General features: G+C 42.7%; 1 protein-coding gene across 2 annotated transcripts in view; it reads right to left on the bottom strand.

The window, feature by feature from the left end:
• Positions 1-3,713: 3,713 nt before the first annotated feature.
• Positions 3,714-17,533, bottom strand: part of im:7136021 — a 36,698-nt gene continuing 22,878 nt past the window's right edge. Inside the window, exons 4-9 of one of the 2 annotated variants that reach the window (XM_042338355.1) lie at positions 15,289-16,010; positions 14,315-14,536; positions 13,420-13,639; positions 12,511-12,652; positions 10,972-11,084; positions 3,714-3,758 (exon numbers count right to left, since the gene is read on the bottom strand). In XM_042338355.1, the coding sequence (XP_042194289.1) occupies positions 3,752-3,758; positions 10,972-11,084; positions 12,511-12,652; positions 13,420-13,639; positions 14,315-14,536; positions 15,289-15,970 (1,386 nt within the window). In that variant the 5' untranslated portion in view covers positions 15,971-16,010 and the 3' untranslated portion in view covers positions 3,714-3,751. Of the gene's footprint in view, positions 3,759-10,641; positions 11,085-12,510; positions 12,653-13,419; positions 13,640-14,314; positions 14,537-15,288; positions 16,011-17,300; positions 17,408-17,533 lie in introns of those variants that run through there. The other variant, XM_007903797.2, reaches the window with a different exon arrangement.

The following is a 17,533-nucleotide window of genomic DNA, read 5'->3' as shown; positions in this document are numbered from 1 at the left end:
AAGAGCAGTGGCGGAGCCAGGTTTTCCAACCAGGGGTTGCGAGAATAAAGAATAAAATGGCTGCCACATTTTATTTAATAATGTAAAAGTCATAACACTATATAAATGTAAGAGTTGTTGGTGATTTATGTGTACAATCGGAGTTATTCAGATAATATTTGTTATTCCCGAGGTATTTGTCTCTTTAAAATGTATTTACTTTAATCAGAAATATTGTTTCTACATGCTCCCCCTTGGTGACATCCTCCGCAGACATGGGGTAAATTTCCACATGTATGTGAATGACACCCAACTCTACCTCTCTGCCTCCACCCTGAACTCCAGGACTACTGCGGTCCTGACCGACTGCCTGTCCGACAAGTCCTGAACGAGGGCCAACTTTCTCCAACTCATCGTCAGCAAGACCGAGGCCCTCCTGATTGGCTCCTGCCAGCGCCTCCGCACCTCGGGCGCTGGCAGCTTCAGCCTCCATGGCTCCACACTCAACCTCACTAAGCCAGTCAGGAACCTGGGTGTCTTGTTTGACCCTGAACTGTCCTTTCTCCCCCACATCCGCGCCATGACCTACCACCACCTCCGCAACATTGTCAGGCTCCGCCACTGCCTCACCCCTCAGGCTGCCCAAACCCGCACCCACGCATTCGTCACCTCAAGGCTCGATTACGGGAACTCCCTCCTCATCGGCCTTCCCAACTCTTCCCTTCACAAGCTGTAGATAATCCAAAACTCTGCAGCTCGTGTACTCTCACGCACCAGGCTCGGTGACTCCATCACTCCCACCCTCGCCCGACTCCACTGGCTCCCCATCCTCAGAAGATCGAGTTCAAGATCCTTGTCCTCACTTTCAAGGCCATCCATGGCCTCACCCCCTCCTACCTCTCTGACCTGCTGACTCCCTACCAACCTGCCCGTTCCCTCCGCTCATCAGGCTCCGGCCTGCTCCATGTCTGCCGCCCGACCCGCCCTTCCATTGGCGGCCGGGCTTTCTGCCTCTCTGCCCCCACTGTGGAACTCCATCCCACGTTCCCTTCACCTCGCTTCCTCCCTTATCTCCTTCAAGGCCGGGCTCAAGACCCTTCTCTTTGATCGTGCCTTTGGTTTCCCTCTCTGCCTTCCCTCACCACTACACCACCCCTCCCCTATGCTCGGGCCCCGACACCTGACTGTTCAGCGCTTTGGGACGTCCTCCCGATGTGAAAGGCGCTCTGTAAATGTAATTTTGTTGTTGTTATTGTTCACGGACATCTCAGGCCCAAACATTTCTCAGTGTCTTGGTTTTGAGGCTTAAAGTTTCAGATTGAGCAGTATTTTGGAAAATTCTTCAATTCATTTCAAGGGTTGGAAGCCAATTTTCAGCAAAGACTCGCGTTAAATCTAAGACATTGTTGATCTGCCTGTCGGGCTCATCGATAAGACAGGAGGTGTGGACATGTCCTTGACCATCCAAACCCTCAAATTGGTTGGGTGGTCTCATCTCGACAAGTTCTGTGAAATATGTCAAGTGTTTTGCACTTGTGAGCTGAGCGGTTACCATTATTCAGTCAGAGATTTCAATCTATAGGTATAGAATTGGAGCCTTCTATTTTCATCAGTAAAAGAGGCGAGAGGCTGGACTACACACTGACAGGATCCGATCCCCAATAATCACTCACGCTGACAAACTCAAACCTGCCCTATTCTCGGCACAGCCCAGTCACTGCAGCATCAGAACATTGCAGTGAACAAGGTGAAATGTTTTCAAATCTCATGTATTGATTGATGTTCAGTCTCATGCTTTCCAGGGGGCTGTGGGTGGGTGTGTGTGTGTGTGGGGGGGGGGGGGGGGGAGTTCAGGGAGAATTTATTATAGTTTGTGAAAAATCTTTAGCTTGGGGAATAGATCCTTAGCTTGGTTCCGACTAGATTGATGAAGGATTTGAGTTGATCTGTGAAAATGATTACTGTACATGAAAGAATAAAAAGCTAGTGTGACTGAATTGAGACGAATGCTTTAACTTTAGCATTCCACTGTCCTTTTTTCTACTTTTTAACCGTTTTTCTTCAACAAAAAAAGCGCCTCTCTTTATACAGATGTACCGAAAGAAAAATGCATCAGTCTGTATCTCATTCTTCACTGAATAACACTGAATAACATTTGAGTATTCTGCAAACGAAATGCAACGCAGCCCCTACATTGACTTGGACAATGTATCTCCCAAAGTCCGAAGTGGAAGAACGCACCCTAGTGTACTCTTTGTGCCATTTCATTTGCAATTTTATGCAGAGCTCAAACCATTTAATCTCTGAGACAGACCAGTTGCTGGTTCTGAGTTTTACCTTATATTATGATTAGATTATACTTAGATTATGGGCTTTATTGATTCTGCACACACGTCCTTTTTTTTTCTATTTTGGGATGGAATCGAACTTCAGGCACAAAAAACGACAGGCAATAAAAGTGTCAAAACCGTGTGCTGAATGTATTCTACTCTTTAAGAGATGGGTAACAAAGAATATGGCAGAATAATGATAATTCTCAGTTTGATCAAATTTTTTGCTCTCCATAATCCCCGTTATAACATCATAACATTTGCACTTACATAGCGCCCTTCATGAGGGGCAGCAATAATCTCTGTAACTCCTGATCACTCTCATTCTAGGATAGTAATTTGACTCAACAAAAGCTCAATAATCAGATAGCTGAATTAGTATCCATATTTGTTTGATAATAACAATAATTATCTTCTGGCTCAAAGCAGCAAGAGTCATTCTTTGCTCACTACAAATTACTGCAGTGGATTTTTTTCTGAATGGTCCCACCGCCAACCAGCTCACAACTAATGAACTCATGACACATGGCAATTTAAGAATTAGTCCATTCAGAGACTTATGACTCTTATACAGTGGTTTGGCTTATAAATACTGCTGGTTCTTTGTGTTAATTAAAATGAAAATGAAATGCAAAATAGACTCCGAAGGAAGTTCAACCACCAATTAATATCCTACAAATTGGCAGTATTTCAAAGGTACTGTCTGGGCTGTGTGTTAATGGCTAGGTACACAACCTATTAATTTGCCCTATAGTTATTATGCAGATTTACCTTACAAGATGCTGTAATACATCACTCAAGCTTTGCACAAGCGCTGACTTTCATGTCTACCCGGTGTTTGGTATCATTTCTTGTGACAAACCGTTCAATGCTGCTTTCCTTCTTGCTGCTGAAACGTTTAGTGAAAAAAAATTGTACCGTAGCTGTTATCTTGTTGGGAACAACAAAAAAAAAAGCAACATTCTGCCAGAATTAAATTCGGGTGAAACGACCTGAGTTTGCAGAAAACACAATTCACATTTGTTGTAGCGTGATGTGAAAGACCCTTGATATCCATCATCATGTATTTTCGATAGCGGTTTATTTATTGATGGAAGAAATTGCTCTGCTTTCACATCCAGGGGTTGTTCACAAGCCCCACATTCCATGGAAATGGAACCTGTAATTTCCACACTCCTTAGGCCCCAATCATTTTGTTTCTTCATTTTCTTTTCTTAATTGGGGGCGTCCCTCTGGGGAAGAAAGCGATCTCATGCTCTGCTCCAGATAATCGGAAATTTCCATGCCATCTGTGGAGTTCTCAGGAGTTTGGATGTTCTCAAGCACAGTGATGGGTCTCCATTTGTATCAGACACCCAGCTAACGAGAAATACGTTATTTTCAGCTTTTTATTGCACAAAAGCTCAGTCATTTTTGCATTGTCCTCCACTCGTGACTTCTCCTTAACATCTAATAAGAAATTTTGAATATTAATAGCACGTTTCCACAAGGTCGATTGAAATTGTTATGAAGCAAGGGAAATAGCTGTTACGATACAATCAATACTTTTTTTTTAAGAAAGCAAATTGGTTTTATTTTTACAAAAAACAAGAAAACATTTTCTGAACCTTGTCACTTTCGAGTTATATGGTAAGATTTGTGTGCAGTATAAATTCATGTTTCACAGCAAGTCCTAATCATTGAAATTGCTTGACCGGAGGGTTAGCAACACACATTTGAAGCATATGTACAGCACAAATAAATTGTTACATCTGAAGAACAGCACTTCTAACATTGTAGAGCTCGCCTAACACTGACTCGGACTGGGAGTTCATTACATACTGAGAGTTCAAAGATACAGGAATTACCAAAGGAACAAAGGGGGGAAAGAGTAGGAGGAATTTTGTTTTACACAGAGATGCATTTTTTGGTTGATCCCGTGTCTGACACATACGGAAACCCATACTTATACTGTATGTTTGCCACTTATTAATTTCCATGTCTGGAATGGAACCTACAGTCTCTTTCTGCCTACCTAATTCCAGAGTATTAGGCCCAGGTTGACAAGCCTTGGGGACCTTGAAATATGCGCTCAAAGAGCCAGTTATAGACACAATGGGCCGAATAGCCTAATTCTGTGCTGTAACATTATGGTTCTATAGTGCTCTGATCAGAATCAGAAAAACCAACAGTGATCAAGGAAGCTATAATCTGGAGAACCCAGTAGCAGCAATATCAGAGTCTGTTTTGCATTGATGATTAAAAGCAATAATCATTTTCGTAATGCTTTCTATAAAGGAAAAGTCTGATGACTCTTACCATCAAGGTAGGTCTACAAATGTTTATTATATCTAAATATTGCACAATATCTAATATGCATAAGGCCATTAGGTGTAACATCAACTATCTAATATTTTTACAAGAACAGCCAACTTTCATGGAGTAGTTTTTATTTCAGATTTCTATCACCCTGCAGTACGGTATGAACACATGCCTTGAAATGGATCAGAATATTGCAGATTAATCTTATTGAAATATTGTGTTTAATCTTATGATCACCAGCGGAGCAGTGAGATGATTTGACATGGAAGATGATCTCGACTATCAAAGGTTAAAGAGATCTTATTTTTATCTTGCGTGGATATTTTGGAGACTGCATATTTGAGACAGCAGAGGTTGCCTTTTTCTCAGTGGTTAACTACAGTGTCCTTCTTCCATTTCAGCACCATCCATCATTTCTCGAAAGGCATCGTGATGCAGGTTAAAGGGTTTTCTACAAGATTTAGCTGAATGCCGTGTGCTCATTTAAAGCAATTGTTTCCAATCACAGTAAATCTCAGGCCCACAATTCCGGCTGGTCTCGGGCTGGGAGACCATTTTGTCTTGAAAATTTAAGATCCCGCAGAAGTTTCAACGTTTTCTTAAATTCGCTCTGAATTTGGAAAACGGTTCACCATTACCCCATAACAGTTATGGAGAAAGGGTGGGATGTTGGGGTTAAAAATCTGCAAGGATCTAAAACAGGTGGAACAGGCTCGATGGACTGAATGGTCTCCTCCTGCTTCTGTTTGCTTATTTGGGGCCAGAAAAGTCACTGCTGGATCATCCACCAAACAGTGTGAATAACAGCTTCACTTCAGAGCAAAGAGAGACTGAGCAGAATATCCGCACAGCCGACCTGTCATCTGAGTAACGGAATGAGATTTAGCAACAGGATTTATGTGAAATCCGTGTCTCCTCTCTATTCACTCCTGGAGGAAGGGACGCGCATGACAGCTGAGAAGCCTGTGAACCAAAGAGAAAGTATCTGACAAAAAAAAATCAAAACATTTGTTACATGCAGCCTCTTCTGTCTTGTGTTGTAACTGATCTCAGCACACAGGAAGTGTCCCTGTTTCTTGCTAATTAGCCTTCCCAGTGGTATCCATTGCCACAAACAACAACTTGAATTTATATAGCGCCCATCACAAAGCATTCATTCACTCCTTTGCCCCTCTCTGACAGCAATAACCTCTCATGTCTAAAAGCTAAGACATTACAGGCCACCCACCAAATCCAAACACTGTTAACACAAAGAAATCGTCATTATAATTATTGGAGCCAACTAATTTCCAAGGAAGATCTTGCTTACCTTCCCCCCACCTCCCCAAAAGATAATCAACAGCTGGGATGAGTTCCCCGGGAAGCATAGTTGTGGTCAGGACTCTGAACTCATTTAAGAAACTGATGATCTTGGTAAATTGGAAGTACAAAGTTAGATAGGAATTGTCCTCACCAAAGGGAAGGCTGATCTCCTGCTACAAACATTACATTTCTAAAGCTTCTCACTCTGGACTGGAACACTTGTCACAGACTAATAAATTCAGCACAATTAAACACTGTGTCTCTGCGCTAATAATAATGTACAAATCATGAAGATAATTAATTTACTGTGCAACGCAACCAATAATCACTTATATACAGCCTATTTACACTAATGACCTGAGCTCGCTACGGGTTCTTAAGCTGAAGTGATGGGATGCAGAATTGCCTCATTTTCAATGTTGGAATCGCAGTGGGGCAGCTGTCTTGAAAATGGATCATTTTCACTGTGATGTATATGTTCTTTATGATGAAGTATGATGATCTATTTTTCCTGAAGTGGAAAGACAGGCAGGATTCCAATAATGGCCTCACCAACTTCCATGGATTGAGTGACGAATTTAAGTATATTTACTGATGATTGGTGAGTTTCTCTACTTCAGTCAGGTTTGTCCATTGTATGTGCACTATTAGCCTTGCTTCATGTTGCACGCAGTCATACGGTTGAAAATGTAAATTATGCTAAAGAATAATAGTGCATTTAATGAATGGGATTTTAAGCAAATTAATTGAATACCCAGTATTAGGGACCACAACTCTAAAATGCCTCACCTGGTCATCAGAATGTCTCAAAGCACTTCACAGGATTTAGCGTAAAATGTAGTGACTGTATTTGTAAGCCAACATGACGGCTGTTTGCACACAGCAATGTCCCACAAAGAGCCACTTACTCTGAATGTATTCAGATTTCCCTTCTCTCTGTGTGCAAAGTGGCTGTCATGTTCACAAAAAAAAGTCACTACACTTTACAGTAAATCTTGTGAAGCACTTTGAGGCATTCTCCTGACCTGAAAGGCATTGCATCAAATCAAAACAAAACAGATGCCTGAGAGCGTTCAATGATCAAAATTATAATTCAATTAATAATCACTGCTACAGCACTGAAATGATACAGCACCTTTCAGATCAGGAGGCCATTTCAAAGTGCTTCTTCATAGGATTCACTGGGAAGTGTAGTGGTTGTATTACAGCAGTGTCCAACATACAGCCCCGAAGTGAATGTTTTTATTTATATTGACTACGGCACTACCTCACCCCTCACGCTGCTGAAACCCTGGTCCACGCCTTTGTCACCTCAAGGCTGGACTATGGGAACTCTCTCCTCGCCGGTCTTCCCGCCACCTCCCTCCACACTGCAGGTCATTCAGAACTCTGCAGCTCGTGTACTGTCCCGCACCAGGCTTCGCGACCACATCACTCCCACCCTCACCCTCGCTCACCTCCACTGGCTCCCCATCCCCCAGAGGATTGATTTCAAGATCCTCATCCTCACCTACAAGGCCATTCACGGCCTTGCTCCCTCCTACCTCTCCAACCTACTATCCCCCTACCTACCTGCCCGTACCTTGGGACGTCCTCCTGACGTGAAAGGCACTTTATAAATGGAATCTTGTTGTTGTTGATCTTGTTGTATATTACTGGAGGGGAAGGTGTGCAAGCGTGGAATAGAACTGAATGAGAAACTACCTCCTTCAGAAAGCGTCGGGAGTAGGGGTTCATTGAGATTCAACATCGATTTAAACTGCACACTGGATAGCAAAGGCAGAGAACATACAGCGTGGACTCAAAGCATTTTGGATATTATTAGAGCAAAGTGGCCTGATAACATACTGTGCAACAAAGTGTTGGTCAAGCATGGCTGTACTCACAAACGGTAAGATTGCCATTTCTCAGGTAACAATTCCTTGGAGCAGTGAACCTGAGGTAACGGTTATATCAGAAACATAGAAATAAGATGAACTCCTTCCCTAGGGACCATTCAAAGGTTGCACAATATATTCCAGCTCAGTTTGGAAATACTGTACTCCCCTTCATCTCAAAAAGTACTTCCAGAATTTTTTTGCCGGCTCTTCGAAATTGATTTTGCTTTTAAAAACTAGCAAGACGCAGTGAGATGTACAGCACACATTCACCTCTTCAGCTTTCAATCAATAATGTCACTAATGAAAACCGGTGAGGTTTACGTCATTCCCTTGGGGACCGTTCAACTCTGTAGGAAGATGAAAACCGAGCTAAAGACCAATGCATTATTAGTTCAACAATTTTAGTTTCTTGTCTGGCCTGATGCATCTTATTTGATGCTCAGGTCAATTTTGGTCATAGACTGAGAAATCGGCATACAGTACTGACCATAATTGGAAATAGCTTGACTCATTGTTGTTTTTGTATTGATTTCTCATTGTATTTAGTCATTCAAATTTAATTTTCTTTTGAGTTTAACTGCCTCCAAACTCCAGCATTTTTATGAATATAGTCCTTATCCATCAATCATACAGATAAAAAGCATTACAAAGTCCATGTGCCTATAAATGAGATTATGGAGATTATAGATTAACCAATAGAGTCTTTAAGAGGAAAAAACAACAGCGCACTCCACATAGTAGTACGGAAAGTATTGTTTGGAAATGTGATGCAGTCCTAGGCTATAACACACAACCTTTAGATGAAGTAGTAAAGAACGGAAATGAGGACCTCCAAACTTCACAAGAATGTTTCACAGTGGAAGGACATCTCAGTGTTCACAGGATATACTGCAAAATGTAGTGATTGTATGCTTTGTGGGCAAACACCCGCAATAACCCCTCCATTTAATTCTTCACATAACGCTATAGGGGCGGGAAGAGGTTTCTGATCAGATTTCAAACCCATTCTGTGTGTATTAATAATATACAATAAAATGAAAAATGAGAAACTTGCTTGAAAAATAAACCACCTAGATTCTAATTTCCTCTGTGGACTCGTCTTATTTCACAATATCCCAACACTCTCGACCTCTTATTCCAGTTCATTTATAAAGTCCTAAGTGCTGGATCACCCCTTCAGTTTGTCCAGGTCTGTAATGGAGTTTAATATGAATGGGAATGTTTCCATTCATATATTGCAGTGCAGATTTGCTGATCATTCCCATGAACGTTTATAGTTTTGACACTGGAAATGTAATCCTCCCTACCCCAACCCCACTCTATATGGGGTCACATAGAGCTTGTCACCTGTAATAGGATTTAGCAAGAGGTGGAATATATTGGCCTTTTCAATTACTACTGCTGGGTTTTGCACATTAGGCAAGAGAGTGACAGGATTAGAAATATTGACAAGATGAATACTTAATGCATGAAGTAGTTACTTTTTCTTCAAACAAGCTTCCTCTTCCTCATTTTGTTGTATGATGTAAAATAATTAATATTCTGGCATTGCAGCGAGTTTCAAACTAACCAGAAGATAAGATGCTGTCTTTTGAGAGTGCATCTCAAGGCTTTCTCCCACACACTGCAAATATGAGACACTCACAGCTTCTAGGATGCAGGGTAGACCTGGGGAAAACACTCTCAAAACAAAGGCAGAAATCGATAGAGAACATTTTAAAGCTGTGGGGATAAAAAAAACTTTTAAAAATTACATTGCAAATGCAATTCATGTTTGCTCTTGTAAGGTTCCTGTTCTCATAATTAAATTCTGATGAAAGAGCCTCCAGATCTTTATGAATAGATTAGGTGTGACAGGATTTTGAAGCATGCGTCCCAGCAATGCAGATGTGACTTGACAATGTCTTTGCACAACACTGAATGCCATTTAGGATCATTCTAGTCTGTTCACACAGTGTAGCCTTTCAATGTGCCTTTCTAATCGCATTTCCCATTAAAGATGCACATCGAATAGGTTCACTGCACTTTGAAATTAGGGTAGAATCATCCTCATTGTTACTCAGTCAAGAGATTTTTTTGCTAAATCCGCAAATGATGAAACGTTTGAAATACCCACTTCCACATTTTTTTAATATTAAAAACGTTCCCTTTTCCCCACCCCCATTCCTTCTTGTTGTGCAAGTTATGATGCTGGTATTTTTATTAATCGATTAACATTAACAATATATTACGGTTATTTTGCTCTGTATATTATAGAATAACTATTATTAATAATATCTCAAAGCACTTCACAGCATTTTTACTGTGAAGAATAGTATTTGCAGGCGAATGGCATGAATTTAAAATGTCACATCCTCAAATGAACTGCAATGGTAATTTTAAACTGCGATAATACCTGCAGTTACATGAAACTGTTTGTATTCTGTACACAATTCAATTTGCACTTGGCTGCTTTCATTCCTTTTTCTTTCATTAATGTGCTTAGATTAGCTTCTGACTCGGCGTGTGACAATGTAAATCAAATAAAGTAACAAAACACCCTCTGAATTAGAACTCTGGTGACTTTAACAAACCTATTTAACTGCGCATGCGGCCAAAATACTGCAGTGTAACAACTCGATGTAAATGTAAACCATCACTGCATATTGCATTCTTGCACTAAAGGTCCCCAACTCAGAGTCCATTAACTTTTGTCATTCACATACACCAATGCCACGGTGCACATACATAAGAGCTTTTTTTTTGTCTTCACTTTAATGAGAACAAAGACTCACGATTTCGTTTCATCATGTTATACCAAATGCCGCAGCGGGAATTAGATTCGACCTGGACTCAATGTGTATGTTTTTTTTTGTTTATTCAGATAAAGTTTTCTTGAAAAAAAGAAAAAAAACGAACAAAAGCAGAACGATGTTTTCTGCCGTGACAATTTCTGAAAAATGATCAGCGATTCAAGATAATAATAGCTCAGTGCAACATTGAGTTCCCACTTCTTTGGGGCATTTCCTTCAACCGCTGCAGTCCTTGTGGTGATCATGCGCCTACAAACATACGGTCAATTCACTCAGCACTATATTCTGTGAAGCACTTTGAGACGTCTCGAAGATGTGATAAGGCGCTACATCAAATGCAACGATTATTATTATTATTATTTCTACACTGTTTTTTTTTCTGTGTACCTGAGACTGCTGCATCCATTTGGCTGGGCTTCACATTTAGACAAAGTGTTATTGCAACTTCCACAACTGCAAGACTGTGATTTAAAGCAAGTTCTCTCCATTAGCAATTCAAGCTGGAATCAACAGACATCAGGGTTAAAAATGGATAACTACTCATTAGCACATCTGAATCCCACAAAAACTGCTACTTGTTAACATCAGTGTATTTTTGTGATATTTAATAGAAAATACGTTCACAGGCTTATTGTGATTAGAATACTGACAATCTGTTTCTTTTATGACAATTTCCACCCAATAATTTTCGCAGAATCACACCAACTCAACACCCGTTGAAGATAAACTCTATGGAAAGCACAAAAGAAGATCACTGTGGAAAATCAAACCTTGAAATATTTGTATAATGAGAAACATTCTCCCAGCATTCATAATGTATTCTGAACCTTTTTTGAGCTCTCTTCTCTGATAACCACATTGTGCCTTGAACAAGGGCTCCCCCTGATGGTTACGCAGCCTTCATCTACACTAATAAAGACGAAATGTCTGTCTGCCAATAACTGATCGACATAGAGTGAGCGCGTGAGTGTGTCAGGAGGACGGAAGAAGAGGGTTAAAGTGAAGCCTGAGACCTGCTCAGACTGACTAAGCGCCAGGAGTCAAGAGAGAGAGAGATTATGGAAGACTTATCCTGTGTAGCATTTTGGGATGTCTCAACGACATGATAGGGCATCATATATCAAATGTCAGGATCATCATTATTATTGTATTTAGAACCAGAATACAGTTGAGTCTACTTAATGTTATAATCTTTCGGATAACATTATACTGTGAGGTGTTGCAAAATGTGAAGTAATGCAGCAACGTGCGCTGTTAGGGAACAGTGTTTGGTTGAGGCATTCGTCATGAGGCACACGAAGGGAAATGGTTCCAGGAGTAAAGGTTGCACAGGAGGGAATGTGGTTAACGTGCAAGTTAAGTTACATTGACAAGAGATGAACAACGGGATGAACGGATGGAACAAAGGCAGAAGTCGTGATTAGTCATGATGAATCATTTGCGTTCTCAAGGATAAAGAACAAGTTAGGGATAAAAAATAGAAAACAGAAGACAAAGCGGACACTTGGGAGACTGAGTTGAGTATGTGTCTGACAGTGATAAAGCAATCTGGGGACAAGCAAGCAAATTTGACATTAACATTAATCCCTGAACTAACTCAATGAGCAATATTTTTGGCTTGAATAGAGAAGTGACACAGTGAAGGACTATGTAGAAATCAGAGCCAGATTATCACATGTTCGAAGAGCCAAGAAGTCTTGTGACCAAAGGCTTCAGACACTCTCTCCCAGAAGAAGTAACTGATCGCTACGCAGCCTCTGAGTCACTATACTGGTAAACTTTATGAATCAATATAAATTACAATGCCGCTTTGACTCTATTATCTATCGATGATATCAATAAACCGGTTGATTTGTGTAACCAAAACCGGCTTTGGTTATTGTGTCACAACATCCACTCAGACTTCTTTTTGTTCTGCATAGAAACCTGTACTCTGTTGTCTGTTAGAGCCAGAAAATGCTTTATTGCTGAGGCTGTTGGATGTGGACCGTGTGAAATGGTAACTTGATTTAAAAGTGGTAGCTTGGTGAAGCCAAGCAAAATGTCCTCCTTCAGCAGGCTGCATCCACTAGAAGAGAAGGAGAAAAGGAAACAGTTTAGTTACACCAACAAAAAAGCGCTGAAAATAATGGGAGAATTCTCTTGCTTTAGAGATTCTGTTATCCTATGGAAAAAAATTATTCTTTTTTAAATTAATTATTATAATAAAGGATCTGTTGAAAATTGTACACGCAAGAAATTGTATCCTAAAATAATATGGGAGAGAAAAGCGCCTTTTGGAGTTCCTTGCAGATTTTTTTATTAAAGGGAATTTAATAACACAGAACTACAGCAAATAACTAAAGAGATATTGCTATCAAGTCCTGTCTCAAGACCCTCCTCTTCGACCAGGCCTTCGGTTACCTTCCTGATTACCCTGGTTACCCCTCCTGATCCCAAACCCTTGTTTGGGTCCAAATCCTTGACTGTCCTGCGCCTTGGGAGGTCCTCCCGATGTGAAAGGCACTAGACAAATGTAATTTGTTATTGTTGCTGGTAAGTGATATCTATGGTACGCGAGAAAATTAGGAAGAAATTTCCTGTCAAGTGAACTCAGCCTTTCTACTCCAAATCAAGCTGTGCACAAATTAGCTGTCGTGTTCGCCTACAAAATACATAGACTCTACACTCTACAGTAAAATTCTGTGAAGGGTCTTGATACGCTTCGACGATGTGAAAGGCGTTGTATCAAATTTAAGGATTATTATTATTTTGCTCATACTTAAAACTCACATGCATATAATATATGGCAATTTTCCCCCATATAGTGACACGGATACTGTCTAATTAGCTCACCTAAGATCCAGAGTCCGTAGAGAAGGAAACTGTTCAGGCAGTAGTTTTAACATTGTTTCAGTAACACCACTGCACAGCGCTATGTTAAGATGTCTAAGAGATTTCCCCGAGGACTTAGACAGAAATTGCATATCCACATCAGAGAGTCTTGAGCTCGTCAAATTCAGACTTTCAAGTTGTGAAGGCATCAGCTTAGCATATTCTTCAAATGGACCAGTCCCTAGCAGGAAATAGGAATATTACAAGTTTAGCATAATTTTTGAAAAAAAAGAAAATCCAGTTCTCTATATATACCTTAATTAGAAGGGAAAAGATACTTAAATTGAATTACATTGAACATTTCACCGCAGAAACAGACCGTTCGGCCCAACAAGTCTGTTCAAGTGTTTAAACTCCACACAAATCTCCAGCCCTCCAAGACCCCCTCTATTCCCTAAAAACAGGCGGTCTATCTATCTACTCCAGGCTGTGGATACAAATTGAATTTTATCTTAAACTTGACAGCTAAATTAATTGTTTTTAAATAATAACGATTATTTTTAAAACGCTTGAAAACTTTTGTGAGACAGAAAATTTCAGTATCAACTACACAGTACGCTTCAAATTGTTTTTAAGTTTTTAAATGGAAGAGCCAATCCTCAAACCTATAGGGCTATTGGAAGGGAAGATGTGAATGTGCAATGATATCTGACACTTAGCAAGAGAAGCACAACAAACAGGGATATTTGTTAACTGTGGAGACACATTAGTTATGGCATTTGGTTATGTTTCATTACTTACTAGAAACAATCTGACCTGGAATCAGGAGGCGCAGTAAAATTATCGGATTCCTTACTTTTAAGGGAACAAATGTTACAAGACGTGAAGAAAGCATCTTGCCCCAAACTCTACTTACAGGAAAGATCCAAGTCGGAGACGTGTGGCAAGTTCTCCAGCAAGCTGTGCACAAAGTTTCTTTTTGAATAAACCCGCAACCAGCTACAACTGGCGGACAGGCTACGGACTGTAGACAGCTGCTTCAAAGCTGCCTCCGACAATGGCTGATTGATGCTGTCCAAAACACTCAGTTTATCTAACTGAAGACGTGCAATGCAAAGTGGCTCAAAATCATTGCATCCTGTAAGCAAAAAAAATACCATTTTGTTTTTAATTATCTCATTTAAAAGAACGCTTTCAGAGAGCCGCACAGGCACAATGGGCTGAATGGCCTCCCTCTGTACTGAAAATCTCCGTGGTTTGATTTAAGAAGTTAACAGTGGCACAGACTCAATGGGTCGAATGCCCCCGAACCCCATGCCTCCCCTCTCCCGCTCCATTTTTCTGGGACATCAGGTCGCGGTGAACATCAATTCACGTGTGACTGACGTTGGCAGTGGCCCTGATAACCCGGAAGTCAAACAGCTCTTAAGTTGCGGGATGCAGGCTGACTTTTTAAAGTGCCCACATTTTGGAATGTTTTGTTGGAAGTGAGAGTCGCGGTGCCCACACACATCCCAACCACATTAAACAAACCCGCATTGTGGAGTCCTGTAGCTCAGTGGTTAGAGCACTCGCTTTTGCAAGTGAGAGACCTGAGTTCAATTCCCGGCAGAGGGCCAAACCTCAGGCAAGTTTCCTTACTCCACACAGAGCCTAATAATATTCCCTCCAAAACAAAACAATAATAAATTGGTCATTTTCAATCTACGACTGTTTGTGGGACATCGCTGTGCGCAATTGGCTGCCGCGTTCGCCCACAAATATACAGTCAATTCACTTTACAGTGTGTTCTGTGAAGCGCTTTGGGACGTCCTCCCGACGTGAAAAGCGCTATATCAAATGCAAGGATTATTATTATTAATGTAACAGAGATTCTACTGCATTTCTTACCCATCTCTTTACAGTCCTCCACGTCTGGTGGGGTGAAGCACAATGACAGATCACTCCTCATGTCTATATTACACAGGGACAGTGCTCTCAGCCTTGGCAATCGAAACAAAATATATCGAAGCGATGATAAAGAAAGCTGATCCAGAGTATACTGAAGCACTAATACTCGTAGTTGTTTTAATTTTACAAGGTGCCAAAGGGAGATCTCGGGGCAAAACTCTGAAGAACACAAGACCAGGTGAGTCAGTTGTTTAAAGGTACCAAGTTCCAGAAGCAATTCTTGGTTTAAGATGAGCTCACTGTTGCTCAGCTGCAGTTTCTGCAGTTTTGCAAGCGAGCTCAAAGAGTGCAGCTGTTCTGGTTTGAGTTTTGCATTAATAGTGACAGCTATCAGGTCAGGAAGTAAACACACCAGCTTCTGCAAGTCCGTCTGTGTAGCTTTCTTAATATCCACAGCTCTTATTTTCCTTTTCTTAAGGGTTCTCCAAAAATGTGAGTCGCAGCTTTTTATATTTTGCAGGATAACTGTATTGAATAGCCATAAACTAGGATGATCCACCAGTTGCTGCAAGTACTTGCAGGTTGCACGAACGCTGGCCTTCTCCTCAGCTGTTAGGTACCTAAACACCTCCAACAATATTTCCGGTGGTAGGTCCAAACATTTACGACCCACTTTTGCCATAACGGTTGCGAGATCCTAATTTCTCTCCAGGTCCGTGTTTCTACAATACAGCAAAGGAAAACAAAAACCAAAATACTTTAGGCTTTGATTTGAGCTCAATAATTTGCAGCAACAGCAAAAGCTCTTTCATTCATTTGTTTCCTTTAGTGTGTAATTATTTCTGGTGGACGTTGAAGGTCCCTCAGCTCAAAGAGAAGGGAGTTTCACACACACACACACACCAGCGCGGCGCGGTTGACCAAATGCACAGTCAAAGAGGTGTATGTTGAGACGGGCCTTGAACGAAGGACTCGGAAGTCAGTGCCTTGGGACGTCCTCCTGACGTGAAAGAGCACCGTTAAGCGCTCTGAGGCGCTACCCCCGCGTGGGGGTGGGAGGGGTGTGGGCGTGGGAGGGGGGGTGTGTTGGGGGGTGGAGTGTGGGGGGGGGTGGAGGGGGTGTGTTGGGGGGTGGAGGGGGAGGGGTGGAGGGGTGGGGGTGTGTGGGGGGGGTGGTGGGGGGAGGGGGGGTGGAGGGGGGTGTGTGTGGGATGTAGCGGGGTGTGTGTGGGGGGGGCTGTGTTGGGGGGGTGGAGGGGGTGTGGGGGGGGTGTGGGGGGATGTAGGGGGGGTGTGGGGGGGTGGTGGTGGGGGGAGGGGGTGTGTGGGGGGTGGAGGGGGGGGGGGTGGGGGGTGGTGTTGGGGGGTGGAGGGTGTGTGGGGGAGGGGTGGGGGGAGGGGGTGTGTGTTGGGGGGTGGAGGGGTGTGTGGGGGGGGGTGGGGGGGGGGTGGTGTGTTGGGGGTGGTGGAGGGGTGTGTGGGGGGGGTGTGGGGGGTGTGGGGGGGGGTGTGGGGGGGTGGTGGTGGGGGGAGGGGGTGTGTGGGGGTTGTGTGTGGAGGGGGTGGGGGGGTGTGTGTTGGGGGGGTGGAGGGGTGTGTGGGGGGAGGGGTGGAGGGGGGGTGTGTGGAGGGGGTGGGGGGGTGTGTGTGGGGGGGGGGGGTGGGGGGGAGCTGGGAGGGGGGGTGTGTGGGGGAGGGGGGGTGGAGGGGGGATTACAAACCATATAAACGACAAACTATAAATTATAAACGATGCACATCTGCAGTTCACCCCAAACATTGCAAACCAGTGAGAGAGTTTGGATGGATCATCATCATCGACGACAACCACAACAACAACAACAACAACTTGCGCTCACACAGCGCCCCCTCACGCAGCGGAGCGTCCCAGAGCGCCTTCACGTCGGGAGGACGTCCCGAGGCGTCGTTGAAAAGACACCAAAGAAAACGTAAAGAAAAAAAAAAACAAAAAAACCCCCCAATGATTTGCTGATCGCCGCGCGGCCCTTCACCTGGAAATTCAGCTTCGGCTCTGGTCAGAAGGGCACATTCTCCCGGAGCCGCGGAGCCGCCCCCACGTGCACAGCCATGTTCACACGTGTGACGCTCTCTCTCTCTCTCTCTCGCCGACGTGAACGTTGGCGTCATTACGTCAGGACGTGATGACGCCGATCAGGAACTGGCGCTCACAGGGGCAAGCGGTTAGCCAATCAGGAACTGGCGCTCAGAAGGGCAACCGGTTAGC

Source organism: Callorhinchus milii, unplaced genomic scaffold (assembly GCF_018977255.1).
Source record: "Callorhinchus milii isolate IMCB2004 unplaced genomic scaffold, IMCB_Cmil_1.0 Scaffold9, whole genome shotgun sequence".
Lineage (NCBI taxonomy): Eukaryota > Metazoa > Chordata > Chondrichthyes > Chimaeriformes > Callorhinchidae > Callorhinchus > Callorhinchus milii.
This window is presented reverse-complemented; position numbering and strand designations above follow the sequence as displayed.